General features: G+C 38.5%; 2 protein-coding genes across 2 annotated transcripts; both read left to right on the plus strand.

The window, feature by feature from the left end:
- The first annotated feature begins 3,388 nt into the window (after positions 1-3,388).
- On the plus strand, positions 3,389-4,790 carry LOC135462546 (ly6/PLAUR domain-containing protein 6B-like). The gene is made up of 4 exons (XM_064739772.1): positions 3,389-3,470; positions 3,933-4,013; positions 4,302-4,447; positions 4,620-4,790. The coding sequence occupies exons 1-4, from the start codon at positions 3,389-3,391 to the stop codon at positions 4,788-4,790; spliced, it is 480 nt and encodes a 159-aa protein (XP_064595842.1).
- Positions 4,791-9,206: 4,416 nt separating this feature from the next.
- LOC135462547 (ly6/PLAUR domain-containing protein 6B-like) lies at positions 9,207-10,629 on the plus strand. The gene is made up of 4 exons (XM_064739773.1): positions 9,207-9,288; positions 9,772-9,852; positions 10,141-10,286; positions 10,459-10,629. The coding sequence occupies exons 1-4, from the start codon at positions 9,207-9,209 to the stop codon at positions 10,627-10,629; spliced, it is 480 nt and encodes a 159-aa protein (XP_064595843.1).
- Positions 10,630-14,004: the final 3,375 nt, after the last annotated feature.

Raw genomic sequence — 14,004 nt, forward strand, 5'->3', positions numbered from 1 at the left:
ATACTACCCCGCTGATCAATTGTTCCTACCAAAGCTGGAATCCCTTCTCAGGGTGGCACCATTACATCACACCAGGATGCTTCTACCACACGGAGATGTTGTCCATTTCCAGGTTTTCTCTGAAGCTCATGAAAATCTCACCCGCCGTTAAACACCAGTGAGGGGTGGGGATTGTCAGCCTTAACACCTACCGCTAGAGGTCACCTGACTATATTTTACCTTGTGTATAAATATAGTGCTTAGTTTTCACTTGTAGGACACTGTCTTCGGCACTCTGGCTTCTGTGTACCACAACTCGTTCTTTACCAGAGAAGTTAACTTAACTTGTTGCCCACTCCAAATTACTGTTAATCGTTACCTGATTAGTGCATTTTGATGTAGCTGACAGCTTCTTCTGTAGGAGGGATAGAAAGCATTAGTGCAGTATTAAGTGTGGACGGATTAAGCGACATATCTGACAAATCGTAGAGGGCAATATCAGGTCAGTGCAATTGGACTGTGATTGCTTCTCTTGATCGTTTGTCTATCAGAAGTGCTTCTTGGATTCTCTATCGAAAATAGACCGCATGGCATAAATGTCACCAAGAAAGCCTAAAAGGGGCAGGAATTTAGCATTGTACTGGTTTTAAATCTCGGAAAGCACATCTTGTGCTTAATTATCACACACAATATTGTGATAAGCTCTACTTATTCATGCAAAAGTTTTTTTCCGTTAGGTGGCGATTTTATTTACTGACATATTTTAATCATTGCCACTTCCGCCACTATTCATTCCTAAAAGGCATTCTTAAAAAGCAACGGCAGATCACTACTACATGCTGGCAAAAATTTCTTTGTTTTTCGGTGTTATTAAATCTCCACGAATTAAATTTGATCCTGATATACAACGTCAAATGAAAGCTAAAACTAATCACACTAATTTTAATGAATTTAAGTACACTTTGTCTTCAATACAAACAACGTTCTCACCCCACTTAAGAGTCTGGAGTAAATACCCATTAGGATAAGGAGTAAATTTTGTGTCCTCAATACCTGGAGACAGACGTCTAACATCCCAGGTAGACTGTGACCTACTCGAACTAATTAACTGATTAAAGTCACTCTCAAAAATTACCCCTTGAGTGTCCTAAACCAGCTAGAAGACTGTGTACTTCATGCTGACTAGTTGTTCCTGTAAATGCTGGAATCCCTTCTCAAAGTGAAACCATTACGTCCCACCAGGCTGTTCTTACCACCCGGAGATTTCCGACACCTCTTCACAAGCTTTCTTACCCCCCCCCCCATCCCCCCCAACTATAAAACTAGTGGAGAGTTGAGACTGTCAGGTTTAACGTCTACCGTTTTACATCACGTGATCAGGTATTTTCCTGGGGCTTAAAATGGCTTTAAAATACCGCTTTTATATGGAACCAGGTTTGTTCCTGAAGTTTCGCTCAGATTTAGTAATTCAAGTTTCAGTTTATTTGAGCTGAGCACGTTTGCCCCTCGTCACATATACATGTATACATCTGGACAATTGGCGGACAGCAAAGGCTAATATCTGGACACTCTACAGGCAAACAAACAAAAAGGAAATCATAAGAGTGGAAATAACTACTGTAAAACTTAGTCTTGCCTGGCGTAATTTGAAACTATCATAAACACAAGGAACTGTTTTACATGGAACATAAGAAGCTGAATAAGTCTGAACACATTTGTTCTTTCCCATAATAACGCTTCACATAAAATTTGTAACATAACAAGTAATTTTGGCATAGAAGCAAAACAGTTTTTCCAGTTAATCTTCAAGCAATTGTATTTTAAAGCTGTTTTTCACACCCAGGGGAAAGGAAAACCAGAACACTTAGCTATCTTAAAACAAAACACTGATCATTGACTGCTCTCTTTACAGTTAATACACATTAGTTTCTAATCCTGAGGATTAACCTCGAGATAATCTCTGGATCAGTGCCTAATTCTGGGAACTTATACTGATGTTATTCTTTACCCGATTACTGCATTTTAATGTAGTTGACAGCGGTTTCCACGTTTTTTCTTTTGTGGGAGGGATAGAAAACATTAGTGCCATCTGAAGTGTGGACGGATTAAGCGACAAATCTGACAAAACAAAAGGGACAGTATCAATTCAGTGCAATTGATCTGTGATTGCTTCTCTTGATCGTTTGTCTATCAGAAGTGCTTCTTGCAATTTCTATCGAAAATAGACTTTATGACATAAATGTCACCAAGAAAGCCTAAAAGAGGCAAGCATAATCCTTGTTTTAAATCTCGGAAATCCCACATCTAGCGCTTAGCTATCACTCACGATATTGCGCTGATCTATACTTAGTCATGCAAAAGTTTGTTTTTTTCAGTCAGCCACTTCCGCCACTGTTTATTCTTAAAAGGCTTTAATACAAGAATGAATTTGAAGAAAGGAATGACAGATCATGGCCACAGGCTGGCGAAAACTTCTTTGTGTTTCGGTGTTATAAAATGTCCATTAATTAAATTAAAACAATCCTGATCAATTAAAGTCAAATGCAGACTAAAATATTTGTTTTTTAGAAAACTGGTCATAATAATTTAATGAACTTAAAAGCATTTTAGCTACAATATAAACAACGTAACCATCAAATTGAAGAGTCTGAAGTAAATACCCATTAAGATAAGGACTATCTCTCTCTTGTGCTCTCGACAGCTTAGGACAGACCTATACACCGCAAGAACATTGTGACATACTCAAAATAATAAGGCACCCCCACTCCCCCCCTCCCGAACCACCACCACCCCTACTTCCCCACACACACACAAATCACCGCTCTCTCCCTTTGTCTTAAAATGATCTTTAATGATTTCAATATAAACAAAGTTTTTATGCTGAAATCAAAAGGTACAAGTCACTCTCAATGATTACCCCATGAGTGTCCTAAACCAGCTAAATGACTGTGTACACCATGCTGACCAGTTGTTCTTTTTAACGCTGGAATCCCTTCTTAAAGTGACACCATTACGTCACTACAGGCTGCTCTTACCACCCGGAGAATTCCGCCACTTCCTAGATTTTATGGATTTTCACAAGCTTTCTTCAATCTTCCCCGCCTTTAACACCGGTGGAGAGCTAGGATTGTCAGGCTTAACACCTACCGTTTTACATCACGTGATCAAACATCACGTCAAATATAAATATGTGCCTAGATCTCGTCAGACATTCGACTTTCCACTTTCGACATAATATACACTGACTGGAGCACTCCGGCCTATGTCTGTATACCTTGTTTGGGTTATACCAGAATAACTAACTTGAACTGTTACAAACTTACCGAGTTACCAGTGATTCACCGTTAGAAAACACATCGACATAAAAAGTCCGTTAACTGACGATCATCTGGTCTGTTCTTCCAAAGCCATGGCTCTTCCAGTCAGCGTCTTTCCCCTGTTGCAAGCTTTCGTCATCATTTCCGGTTACACAGTCAGTGTGGAAGAGAAACGTAAGTTTTATAACCTTTTCAAAACGCTTTGACGTATTACTGTGGAATTATCAGGTTAAGACACAATTCATAACACACACGATATGTTAGTAATCATTGTGAACACAGGCGAGTCATTTTCTTGATGAAGTCTACACTGGAAGTTTGTCACTCACAAATAAATAAAGTTACAACTGTACATCAAGTAAAAATATAAAATCTCCTGCTTGTACGTTAGCAAACTTTTAGTCATCTTGTAGAGGGAGGATGGGTTCTTGGGACCTACACATAAAATGGTTTCCAAAACTATGTTCTCAAAGAAGAAAGTTTCAAATCGAATAAAGTCTTTAAAAATTATAAATCTCTTCTCCAAGGGCATACAGTATACATTTAGGTGTTTGTAAGACTTTACTCTCTGGCTGGAAGAAGTTTGCAACGAATATAATGTCTATAATAACATCCATGATGCTTTGTGGTTTTCAGGCATCACGTGCTGGACGTGTCCTAACAAGGGAAGTAACCTGGAGTGTAATGACTGGGCGCCTGACAGGTATTGTCCCCAGGGTATGTTAAATATGGATTATCCATAGCATGCTAATGTCTAATCTGGAAGTGGAAGAAACAAACACTATTGCCCAACTCAAAATTCCGTTGTGTAAATACAGACATCTTTTTCATCTCTAACATACACACTGAAATGGCATACAGGATCACACCACTGATTTCAATCCTCATTTTAACACACCACAGAACATAGTGCCCAAGTCATGTTGCCCGTGAATATTACTACACAGTTCTCTTTCTCCATGCCCAGTACATAGTTTGACAGTGGTATCTGTCTTTTCATTTCAGGCCAATCCGTGTGCCAGACGGTCCACACTTTCAGTGACGTCACCGGTCAGGTCGCCAGCGTCCGCGTGAATAAACAGTGTGTGGATCCTGAGAAATGTACGAGACATGATGTCGGCTGTAGGACGGACAAAACAACAAATACAAAGGTACGCAACAGCCTTTCCTTAAGCAACCGGCAATTTTTTTTGTAGAGGTAAAACATTAGCGTAAAGTAATGAATAATGAAAACAACTAAAAGTGTGAAGAATTCTCTGATCGAATCAATGACATTTGTGATGTGTTATGGAACTGATGTATCTCTGTTGCTTCTGTTTTCAGACCTGTATATCTTGCTGTACCACATCATACTGTAACGAGGAAGTTGCCCATGACAACAACTCAGCAATCAGATTCTCCGTTACTCTCTTTGGATCTGCAGCTTGTAACAAACTTACATACTGGCCAGTCTTCATCCTGGGTTACCTGGCGATGTTGATGGTGGATATTTGAGGAAGCCAGGTGCCGCTAGAATGGCTTGAGTTGGTGTTGATACTGTCTACATCGTATGGCAACCATTCTTTTTGAGATCTGCAGAAGGTTATCAATCTTTTTACCAAATATGGTGCTGTCAGTATTGTGCTTTAAATACATATATTTCTGTCTTTATTGTGTCAAATAAAGCCTTATTTATGAGGTCATGTTTGTCGTGATTATTGACTTTCTGGATTAATCACAATACTCAGTATATTAAGACTGACCGACACTGACAACAAACCATCATCTTGTCAACACCGACCATAAGGCATGGCTCGCTTTTATCTCCATTTACAACCGTTGTAATGCTCTTATGTGACAGATTCGCAAGTGAGGATACTCAGACGGGTGACATTTTGTAAAACATAAGGAAACACTCTGCTGATTAGAGTTTGACTACGACCAACCAATCCGTCCAATGAAAGAACGGGAATGTGGATTTTCGTTGTCAAATATAATTTTATTACATTCGTGTTACGTCTGATACAGAGAGGTATAAATTACGCATTTAAAATGATAGACTTTTCCCTTATCTAGACTCTTCGATGTAATAAAATAACGTCTCACACCGTTCGTTGAGACTGCATTTTTCGATTTACTTAGACAACATCTTACGTTGTTCCTTGAGGCTATGTTCTTCGACTAACTTAGACAACGTCTTACGCTGTTCCTTGAGGCTGGATTCTTCGACTTCCCTAGATAATGTCTCACACTCTTTTTTGAGACCTAATTCATCCACTTACTCAGAAATCAACTCATGCTGTTCCTTCAGCACGTCGAGCGTATTACAGAAGCACAAGAGCTGCTAGCATTCACCACCAAGAAGGCCACTGTTGTTACTATACTTACCGATACTTTGTTGGTGCTTATCGGTAATAAACAAGCATTCTCCAACACGAGTGAGATTGGGCATTAACTGCTCCTTTACATTACCGGAATTACTTATAATCCTGAGGATTAAACCTCAGTATAATCTCAGGGATTATTCAAGGATTCCCAGAATTTTGCCACTGTTTGTTTCACTCGTTTAGATCTTTTCAATGTAATTGAGGGTAACATTTTTTGCTTCCATGGGAGAGACAGAAAACATTAGTGTCATCTCAAGTGGATATGGCATTCAATAACGGATATGGTAACGAAGCCGATTTGTAAGACACCATGAAATTAGTGCAATTGAGCAGCATTTACTTCTCATAAACCTTTGTCAACCACAAGTACGTCTTGTACTCCAGTAAACACAGAAGCCAGGATGTAAATATCATCAGCAAACATTATAAAGAGCAATTATTCATCTTACTGTTTCTGTAGATGCTTTATCACCTTGTGTTTCTCTAAAACACAATATGGCGTTGCCTTCTACATTGTCAAACTATCCTACTGAAATCCACGTTGGACAAACACCCACGCAAAAAATTTAAAAAGGTAAAACATTAGCGAAAAAGGGCAAATTTTTATTCTGTTAAATATATAATAAAAAAAACTTTTCTAATTATAATTTTTCAGCCGGATGTTTATGGTTTTCTTTTCCCCAGATATTTTCAGATCTGTAATACCCGTAGGAAGAAAAGAAATTAAAACAAAAATAACAAATACACACAATTGTTTTCAGACTGGGAAAGAGTTCTTTCCGTTTCAACATACTTTAACACTTTATTTGAAAAGCTGTCAAAGAGTCAAACAGAAGCTGAAATTGTTTACAAACTTTTAGAAAACTCGTCATACTAAATTTTAATGATTTCAAATACAATTTATCTACAATAAAAACAAGCCATAAACCTTAAGACTCTTTGAAGTGAACGCTCGTTAGTTTGAGGACTATCTGTTTTGTCCACGACTGCTGAGGTAGATTGTGATTCTACTCACAGGGAAATATGATTTATTGAGAAACCCCAACAGAACTTGCTTCTCTCCCTTTGTCCTCGGATTATCCTCAATGATTTCCCAAATAAACACCTTTGTCACTGGTAAAATCAAAAAGTAAAAGCCACTCTTAAAGGTTACACCGTAAGTGACCTAAACAAGGTAGATCCATATATACCACCACGTTGATCAATTATCCCTGTAAAAACTGGATTCCTTTCTCAGGGTGGCATCATGACGTCACACCAGGTTACCCCTATCACCCGGAGATATTGTCCATTTCCAGGTTTTCTCTGAAGCTCATGAAAATCTCACCCGCCATTAAACAGCACTGAGGAGTGGGGATTGTCGCTTGACGTCAGGTGATCATGTGATCTTGTATATAAATATGGTGGTCAGTTTTGACTTGTAGGACACTGTCTTCGGCACTCTGGCTTCTCTGTACCATAACTCGTTATTTACCAGGGCAGTTAACTCAACTTGTTGCCCAGTCCAAATTACCGTTAATCGTTACCCAATTAGTGCATTTTAATGTAGCTGACAGAAGTTTACACATTTTTTTCTCTGATGGGAGAGATAGAAAACATTAGTACTATCTCAAACCAGGACGGATTAAGCGACAAATCTGACAAAACATAAAGAACAATATTAATTCAGTGTAACTAAACCGTGATTGGTGCTCTTGACAGTTCGCCTATCAGAATTGATTCTTGCATTCTTTACCAGAAATAGACGCCATGGCATGAATGTCACCAAGAAAGCCTAAAAGGGGCAAGGATTTAGCATAATGCTGGTTTTAAATCTTCGAAATTCCACATCCAGAGCTTAGGTGTCACACACAATATCGCGCTGTGCTCCAATTACACATGCAAACGTTTTTTCCTTCAGGTAACGATTTTAATTACTCACATATTTTAAGCCTAGCCGTTTGCGGGGCTGTTTAATCTTGAAAGACTTTAAAAGAAAAAAAAATTGGAAAAGCAGGGGAAAGGAAAACCGGAACACTTAGCTATCTTAAAACAAAACACTGATCATTGACTGCTCTCTTTACAGTTAATACACATTAGTTTCTAATCCTGAGGATTAACCTCGAGATAATCCCTGGAGCAGTGCCTAATTCTGGGAACTTATACTGATGTTATTCTTTACCCGATTACTGCATTTTAATGTAGCTTACAGCGGTTTCCACGTTTTTTCTTCTGTGGGAGGGATAGAAAATATTAGTGCCATCTGAAGTGTGGACGGATTAAGCGACAAATCTGACAAAACTAAAAGGACAGTATCAATTCAAAGCAATTGAACTGTGATTGCTTCTCTTGATAATTTGTCCGTCAGAAGTGCTTCTTGCAATTTCTATCGAAAATAGACTTTATGACATAAATGTCACCAAGAAAGCCTAAAAGAGGCAAGCATAATCCTTGTTTTAAATCTCGGAAATCCCACATCTAGCGCTTAGCCATCACACACGATATTGCGCTGATCTATACTTAGTCATGCAAAAGTTTGTTTTTTTCAGTCAGCCACTTCCGCCACTGTTTATTCTTAAAAGGCTTCAAAAGAAGAATGAAATTGAAGAAAGGAGTGACAGATCACGGCCACAGGATGGCGAAAACTTCTTTGTGTTTCGGTGTTATAAAATGTCCATTAATTAAATTAAAACAATCCTGATCAATAAAAGTCAAATGCAAACTAAAATATTTGTTTTTTAGAAAACTGGTCATAATAATTTAATAAACTTAAGGGCATTTTATCTACAATATAAACAACATAACCATCAAATTGAAGAGTCTGAAGTAAATACCCATTAAGATAAGGACTATCTCTCTCTTGTGCTCTCGACAGCTGAGGACAGACGTATACACCGCAAGTACATTTTGACATACTCGAAGTAATTAAGCCCCCCCCCCCTTCCCCCACCACCACCACTTCCCTACACACACACAAATCACCGCTCTCTCCCTTTGTCTTAAGATTATCTTTAATGATTTCAATATAATCAACGTTTTTATGCTGAAATCAAAAGGTACAAGTCACTGTCAATGATTACCCCATGAGTGTCCTAAACTAGCTAAATGACTGTGTACACCATGCTGACCAGTTGTTCTTTTTTTACGCTGGAATCCCTTCTTAAAGTGACACCATTACGTCACTACAGGCTGCTCTTACCACCCGGAGAATTCCGCCAGTTCTCAGACTTTTCACAAGCTTTCTTAACTCTTCCCCGCCTTTAACACCAGTGGAGAGCTAGGATTGTCAGGCTTAACACCTACCGTTTTACATCACGTGATCAAACATTACGTCAAATATAAATATGTGCCTAGTTCGCGTCAGACATTCGACTTTCCACTTTTGACATAATATACACTGCCTGGAGCACTCCGACCTATGTCTGTATACCTTGTCTGGGTTATTCCAGAATAACTAACTTGAACTGTTACAAACTTACCGAGTTACCAGTGATTCACCGTTAGAAAACACATCAGCATAAAAAGTCTGTTAACAGACGATCATCTCGTCTGTTCTTCCAAAGCCATGGCTCTTCCAGTCAGCGTCTTTCTCCTCTTGCAAGCTTTCGTCATCATTTCCGGTTACACAGTCAGTGTGGAAGAGAAAAGTAAGTATAATAGCATTTTCAAAACGCTTTGACGTATTACTGTGGAATTATCAGGTTAAGACACAATTCATAAAGCACACGATATATTAGTAATCATTGTGAACACAGGCGAGTCATTTTCGTGATGAAGTTTACACTTATGGAAGTTCGTCAGAGAAAAATAAATAAAGATGTAACTGTACATCGTGTAAAAATATAAAATCATCTGCTTGTACGTTAGCAAACTTTTAGTCATTGTGTAGAGGGAGGATGGGTTCCTGGGACTTACACATAAAATGGTTTCCAAACCGATGGTCTCGAAGAAGAAAAGTTTCAAACCGAATAATATCTTTTAAAATAATAAATCTCTTCTCCAAGGACATACAGTATACCTTCAGGTGTTTGTAAGACTTTGCTCTGTGGTTGAAAGACGTTTGCAACGAATAAAATGTCTACAATCACATCATTTATGTTTTTCCACCAATAATGCTTTGTGGTTTTCAGGCATCACGTGCTGGACGTGTCCTAACAAGGGAAGTAACCTGGAGTGTAATGACTGGGCGCCTGACAGGTATTGTCCCCAGGGTATGTTAAATATGGATTATCCATAGCATGCTAATGTCTAATCTGGAAGTGGAAGAAACAAACACTATTGCCCAACTCAAAATTCCGTTGTGTAAATACAGACATCTTTTTCATCTCTAACATACACACTGAAATGGCATACAGGATCACACCACTGATTTCAATCCTCATTTTAACACACCACAGAACATAGTGCCCAAGTCATGTTGCCCGTGAATATTACTACACAGTTCTCTTTCTCCATGCCCAGTACATAGTTTGACAGTGGTATCTGTCTTTTCATTTCAGGCCAATCCGTGTGCCAGACGGTCCACACTTTCAGTGACGTCACCGGTCAGGTCGCCAGCGTCCGCGTGAATAAACAGTGTGTGGATCCTGAGAAATGTACGAGACATGATGTCGGCTGTAGGACGGACAAAACAACAAATACAAAGGTACACAACAGCCTTTCCTTAAGCAACCGGCAATTTTTTTTGTAGAGGTAAAACATTAGCGTAAAGTAATGAATAATGAAAACAACTAAAAGTGTGAAGAATTCTCTGATCGAATCAATGACATTTGTGATGTGTTATGGAACTGATGTATCTCTGTTGCTTCTGTTTTCAGACCTGTATATCTTGCTGTACCACATCATACTGTAACGAGGAAGTTGCCCATGACAACAACTCAGCAATCAGATTCTCCGTTACTCTCTTTGGATCTGCAGCTTGTAACAAACTTACATACTGGCCAGTCTTCATCCTGGGTTACCTGGCGATGTTGATGGTGGATATTTGAGGAAGCCAGGTGCCGCTAGAATGGCTTGAGTTGGTGTTGATACTGTCTACATCGTATGGCAACCATTCTTTTTGAGATCTGCAGAAGGTTATCAATCTTTTTACCAAATATGGTGCTGTCAGTATTGTGCTTTAAATACATATATTTCTGTCTTTATTGTGTCAAATAAAGCCTTATTTATGAGGTCATGTTTGTCGTGATTATTGACTTTCTGGATTAATCACAATACTCAGTATATTAAGACTGACCGACACTGACAACAAACCATCATCTTGTCAACACCGACCATAAGGCATGGCTCGCTTTTATCTCCATTTACAACCGTTGTAATGCTCTTATGTGACAGATTCGCAAGTGAGGATACTCAGACGGGTGACATTTTGTAAAACATAAGGAAACACTCTGCTGATTAGAGTTTGACTACGACCAACCAATCCGTCCAATGAAAGAACGGGAATGTGGATTTTCGTTGTCAAATATAATTTTATTACATTCGTGTTACGTCTGATACAGAGAGGTATAAATTACGCATTTAAAATGATAGACTTTTCCCTTATCTAGACTCTTCGATGTAATAAAATAACGTCTCACACCGTTCGTTGAGACTGCATTTTTCGATTTACTTAGACAACATCTTACGTTGTTCCTTGAGGCTATGTTCTTCGACTAACTTAGACAACGTCTTACGCTGTTCCTTGAGGCTGGATTCTTCGACTTCCCTAGATAATGTCTCACACTCTTTTTTGAGACCTAATTCATCCACTTACTCAGAAATCAACTCATGCTGTTCCTTCAGCACGTCGAGCGTATTACAGAAGCACAAGAGCTGCTAGCATTCACCACCAAGAAGGCCACTGTTGTTACTATACTTACCGATACTTTGTTGGTGCTTATCGGTAATAAACAAGCATTCTCCAACACGAGTGAGATTGGGCATTAACTGCTCCTTTACATTACCGGAATTACTTATAATCCTGAGGATTAAACCTCAGTATAATCTCAGGGATTATTCAAGGATTCCCAGAATTTTGCCACTGTTTGTTTCACTCGTTTAGATCTTTTCAATGTAATTGAGGGTAACATTTTTTGCTTCCATGGGAGAGACAGAAAACATTAGTGTCATCTCAAGTGGATATGGCATTCAATAACGGATATGGTAACGAAGCCGATTTGTAAGACACCATGAAATTAGTGCAATTGAGCAGCATTTACTTCTCATAAACCTTTGTCAACCACAAGTACGTCTTGTACTCCAGTAAACACAGAAGCCAGGATGTAAATATCATCAGCAAACATTATAAAGAGCAATTATTCATCTTACTGTTTCTGTAGATGCTTTATCACCTTGTGTTTCTCTAAAACACAATATGGCGTTGCCTTCTACATTGTCAAACTATCCTACTGAAATCCACGTTGGACAAACACCCACGCAAAAAATTTAAAAAGGTAAAACATTAGCGAAAAAGGGCAAATTTTTATTCTGTTAAATATATAATAAAAAAAACTTTTCTAATTATAATTTTTCAGCCGGATGTTTATGGTTTTCTTTTCCCCAGATATTTTCAGATCTGTAATACCCGTAGGAAGAAAAGAAATTAAAACAAAAATAACAAATACACACAATTGTTTTCAGACTGGGAAAGAGTTCTTTCCGTTTCAACATACTTTAACACTTTATTTGAAAAGCTGTCAAAGAGTCAAACAGAAGCTGAAATTGTTTACAAACTTTTAGAAAACTCGTCATACTAAATTTTAATGATTTCAAATACAATTTATCTACAATAAAAACAAGCCATAAACCTTAAGACTCTTTGAAGTGAACGCTCGTTAGTTTGAGGACTATCTGTTTTGTCCACGACTGCTGAGGTAGATTGTGATTCTACTCACAGGGAAATATGATTTATTGAGAAACCCCAACAGAACTTGCTTCTCTCCCTTTGTCCTCGGATTATCCTCAATGATTTCCCAAATAAACACCTTTGTCACTGGTAAAATCAAAAAGTAAAAGCCACTCTTAAAGGTTACACCGTAAGTGACCTAAACAAGGTAGATCCATATATACCACCACGTTGATCAATTATCCCTGTAAAAACTGGATTCCTTTCTCAGGGTGGCATCATGACGTCACACCAGGTTACCCCTATCACCCGGAGATATTGTCCATTTCCAGGTTTTCTCTGAAGCTCATGAAAATCTCACCCGCCATTAAACAGCACTGAGGAGTGGGGATTGTCGCTTGACGTCAGGTGATCATGTGATCTTGTATATAAATATGGTGGTCAGTTTTGACTTGTAGGACACTGTCTTCGGCACTCTGGCTTCTCTGTACCATAACTCGTTATTTACCAGGGCAGTTAACTCAACTTGTTGCCCAGTCCAAATTACCGTTAATCGTTACCCAATTAGTGCATTTTAATGTAGCTGACAGAAGTTTACACATTTTTTTCTCTGATGGGAGAGATAGAAAACATTAGTACTATCTCAAACCAGGACGGATTAAGCGACAAATCTGACAAAACATAAAGAACAATATTAATTCAGTGTAACTAAACCGTGATTGGTGCTCTTGACAGTTCGCCTATCAGAATTGATTCTTGCATTCTTTACCAGAAATAGACGCCATGGCATGAATGTCACCAAGAAAGCCTAAAAGGGGCAAGGATTTAGCATAATGCTGGTTTTAAATCTTCGAAATTCCACATCCAGAGCTTAGGTGTCACACACAATATCGCGCTGTGCTCCAATTACACATGCAAACGTTTTTTCCTTCAGGTAACGATTTTAATTACTCACATATTTTAAGCCTAGCCGTTTGCGGGGCTGTTTAATCTTGAAAGACTTTAAAAGAAAAAAAAATTGGAAAAGCAGGGGAAAGGAAAACCGGAACACTTAGCTATCTTAAAACAAAACACTGATCATTGACTGCTCTCTTTACAGTTAATACACATTAGTTTCTAATCCTGAGGATTAACCTCGAGATAATCCCTGGAGCAGTGCCTAATTCTGGGAACTTATACTGATGTTATTCTTTACCCGATTACTGCATTTTAATGTAGCTTACAGCGGTTTCCACGTTTTTTCTTCTGTGGGAGGGATAGAAAATATTAGTGCCATCTGAAGTGTGGACGGATTAAGCGACAAATCTGACAAAACTAAAAGGACAGTATCAATTCAAAGCAATTGAACTGTGATTGCTTCTCTTGATAATTTGTCCGTCAGAAGTGCTTCTTGCAATTTCTATCGAAAATAGACTTTATGACATAAATGTCACCAAGAAAGCCTAAAAGAGGCAAGCATAATCCTTGTTTTAAATCTCGGAAATCCCACATCTAGCGCTTAGCCATCACACACGATATTGCGCTGATCTATACTTAG

Source organism: Liolophura sinensis, chromosome 2, assembly GCF_032854445.1.
Source record: "Liolophura sinensis isolate JHLJ2023 chromosome 2, CUHK_Ljap_v2, whole genome shotgun sequence".
Lineage (NCBI taxonomy): Eukaryota > Metazoa > Mollusca > Polyplacophora > Chitonida > Chitonidae > Liolophura > Liolophura sinensis.

What these genes read in the sequence shown, in the direction of transcription:
- LOC135462547 (XM_064739773.1), top strand. Translation starts at nt 9,207, where the DNA reads ATGGCTCTTCCAGTCAGCGTCTTTCTCCTCTTGCAAGCTTTCGTCATC. An exon ending in AGTCAGTGTGGAAGAGAAAA is followed by an intron (nt 9,289 to 9,771) that starts GTAAGTATAATA and finishes TGTGGTTTTCAG; the next exon opens with GCATCACGTGCTGGACGTGT. An exon ending in ACAAAACAACAAATACAAAG is followed by an intron (nt 10,287 to 10,458) that starts GTACACAACAGC and finishes TTCTGTTTTCAG; the next exon opens with ACCTGTATATCTTGCTGTAC.
- LOC135462546 (XM_064739772.1), top strand. Translation starts at nt 3,389, where the DNA reads ATGGCTCTTCCAGTCAGCGTCTTTCCCCTGTTGCAAGCTTTCGTCATC. An exon ending in TGACAGGTATTGTCCCCAGG is followed by an intron (nt 4,014 to 4,301) that starts GTATGTTAAATA and finishes TTTTCATTTCAG; the next exon opens with GCCAATCCGTGTGCCAGACG. An exon ending in ACAAAACAACAAATACAAAG is followed by an intron (nt 4,448 to 4,619) that starts GTACGCAACAGC and finishes TTCTGTTTTCAG; the next exon opens with ACCTGTATATCTTGCTGTAC.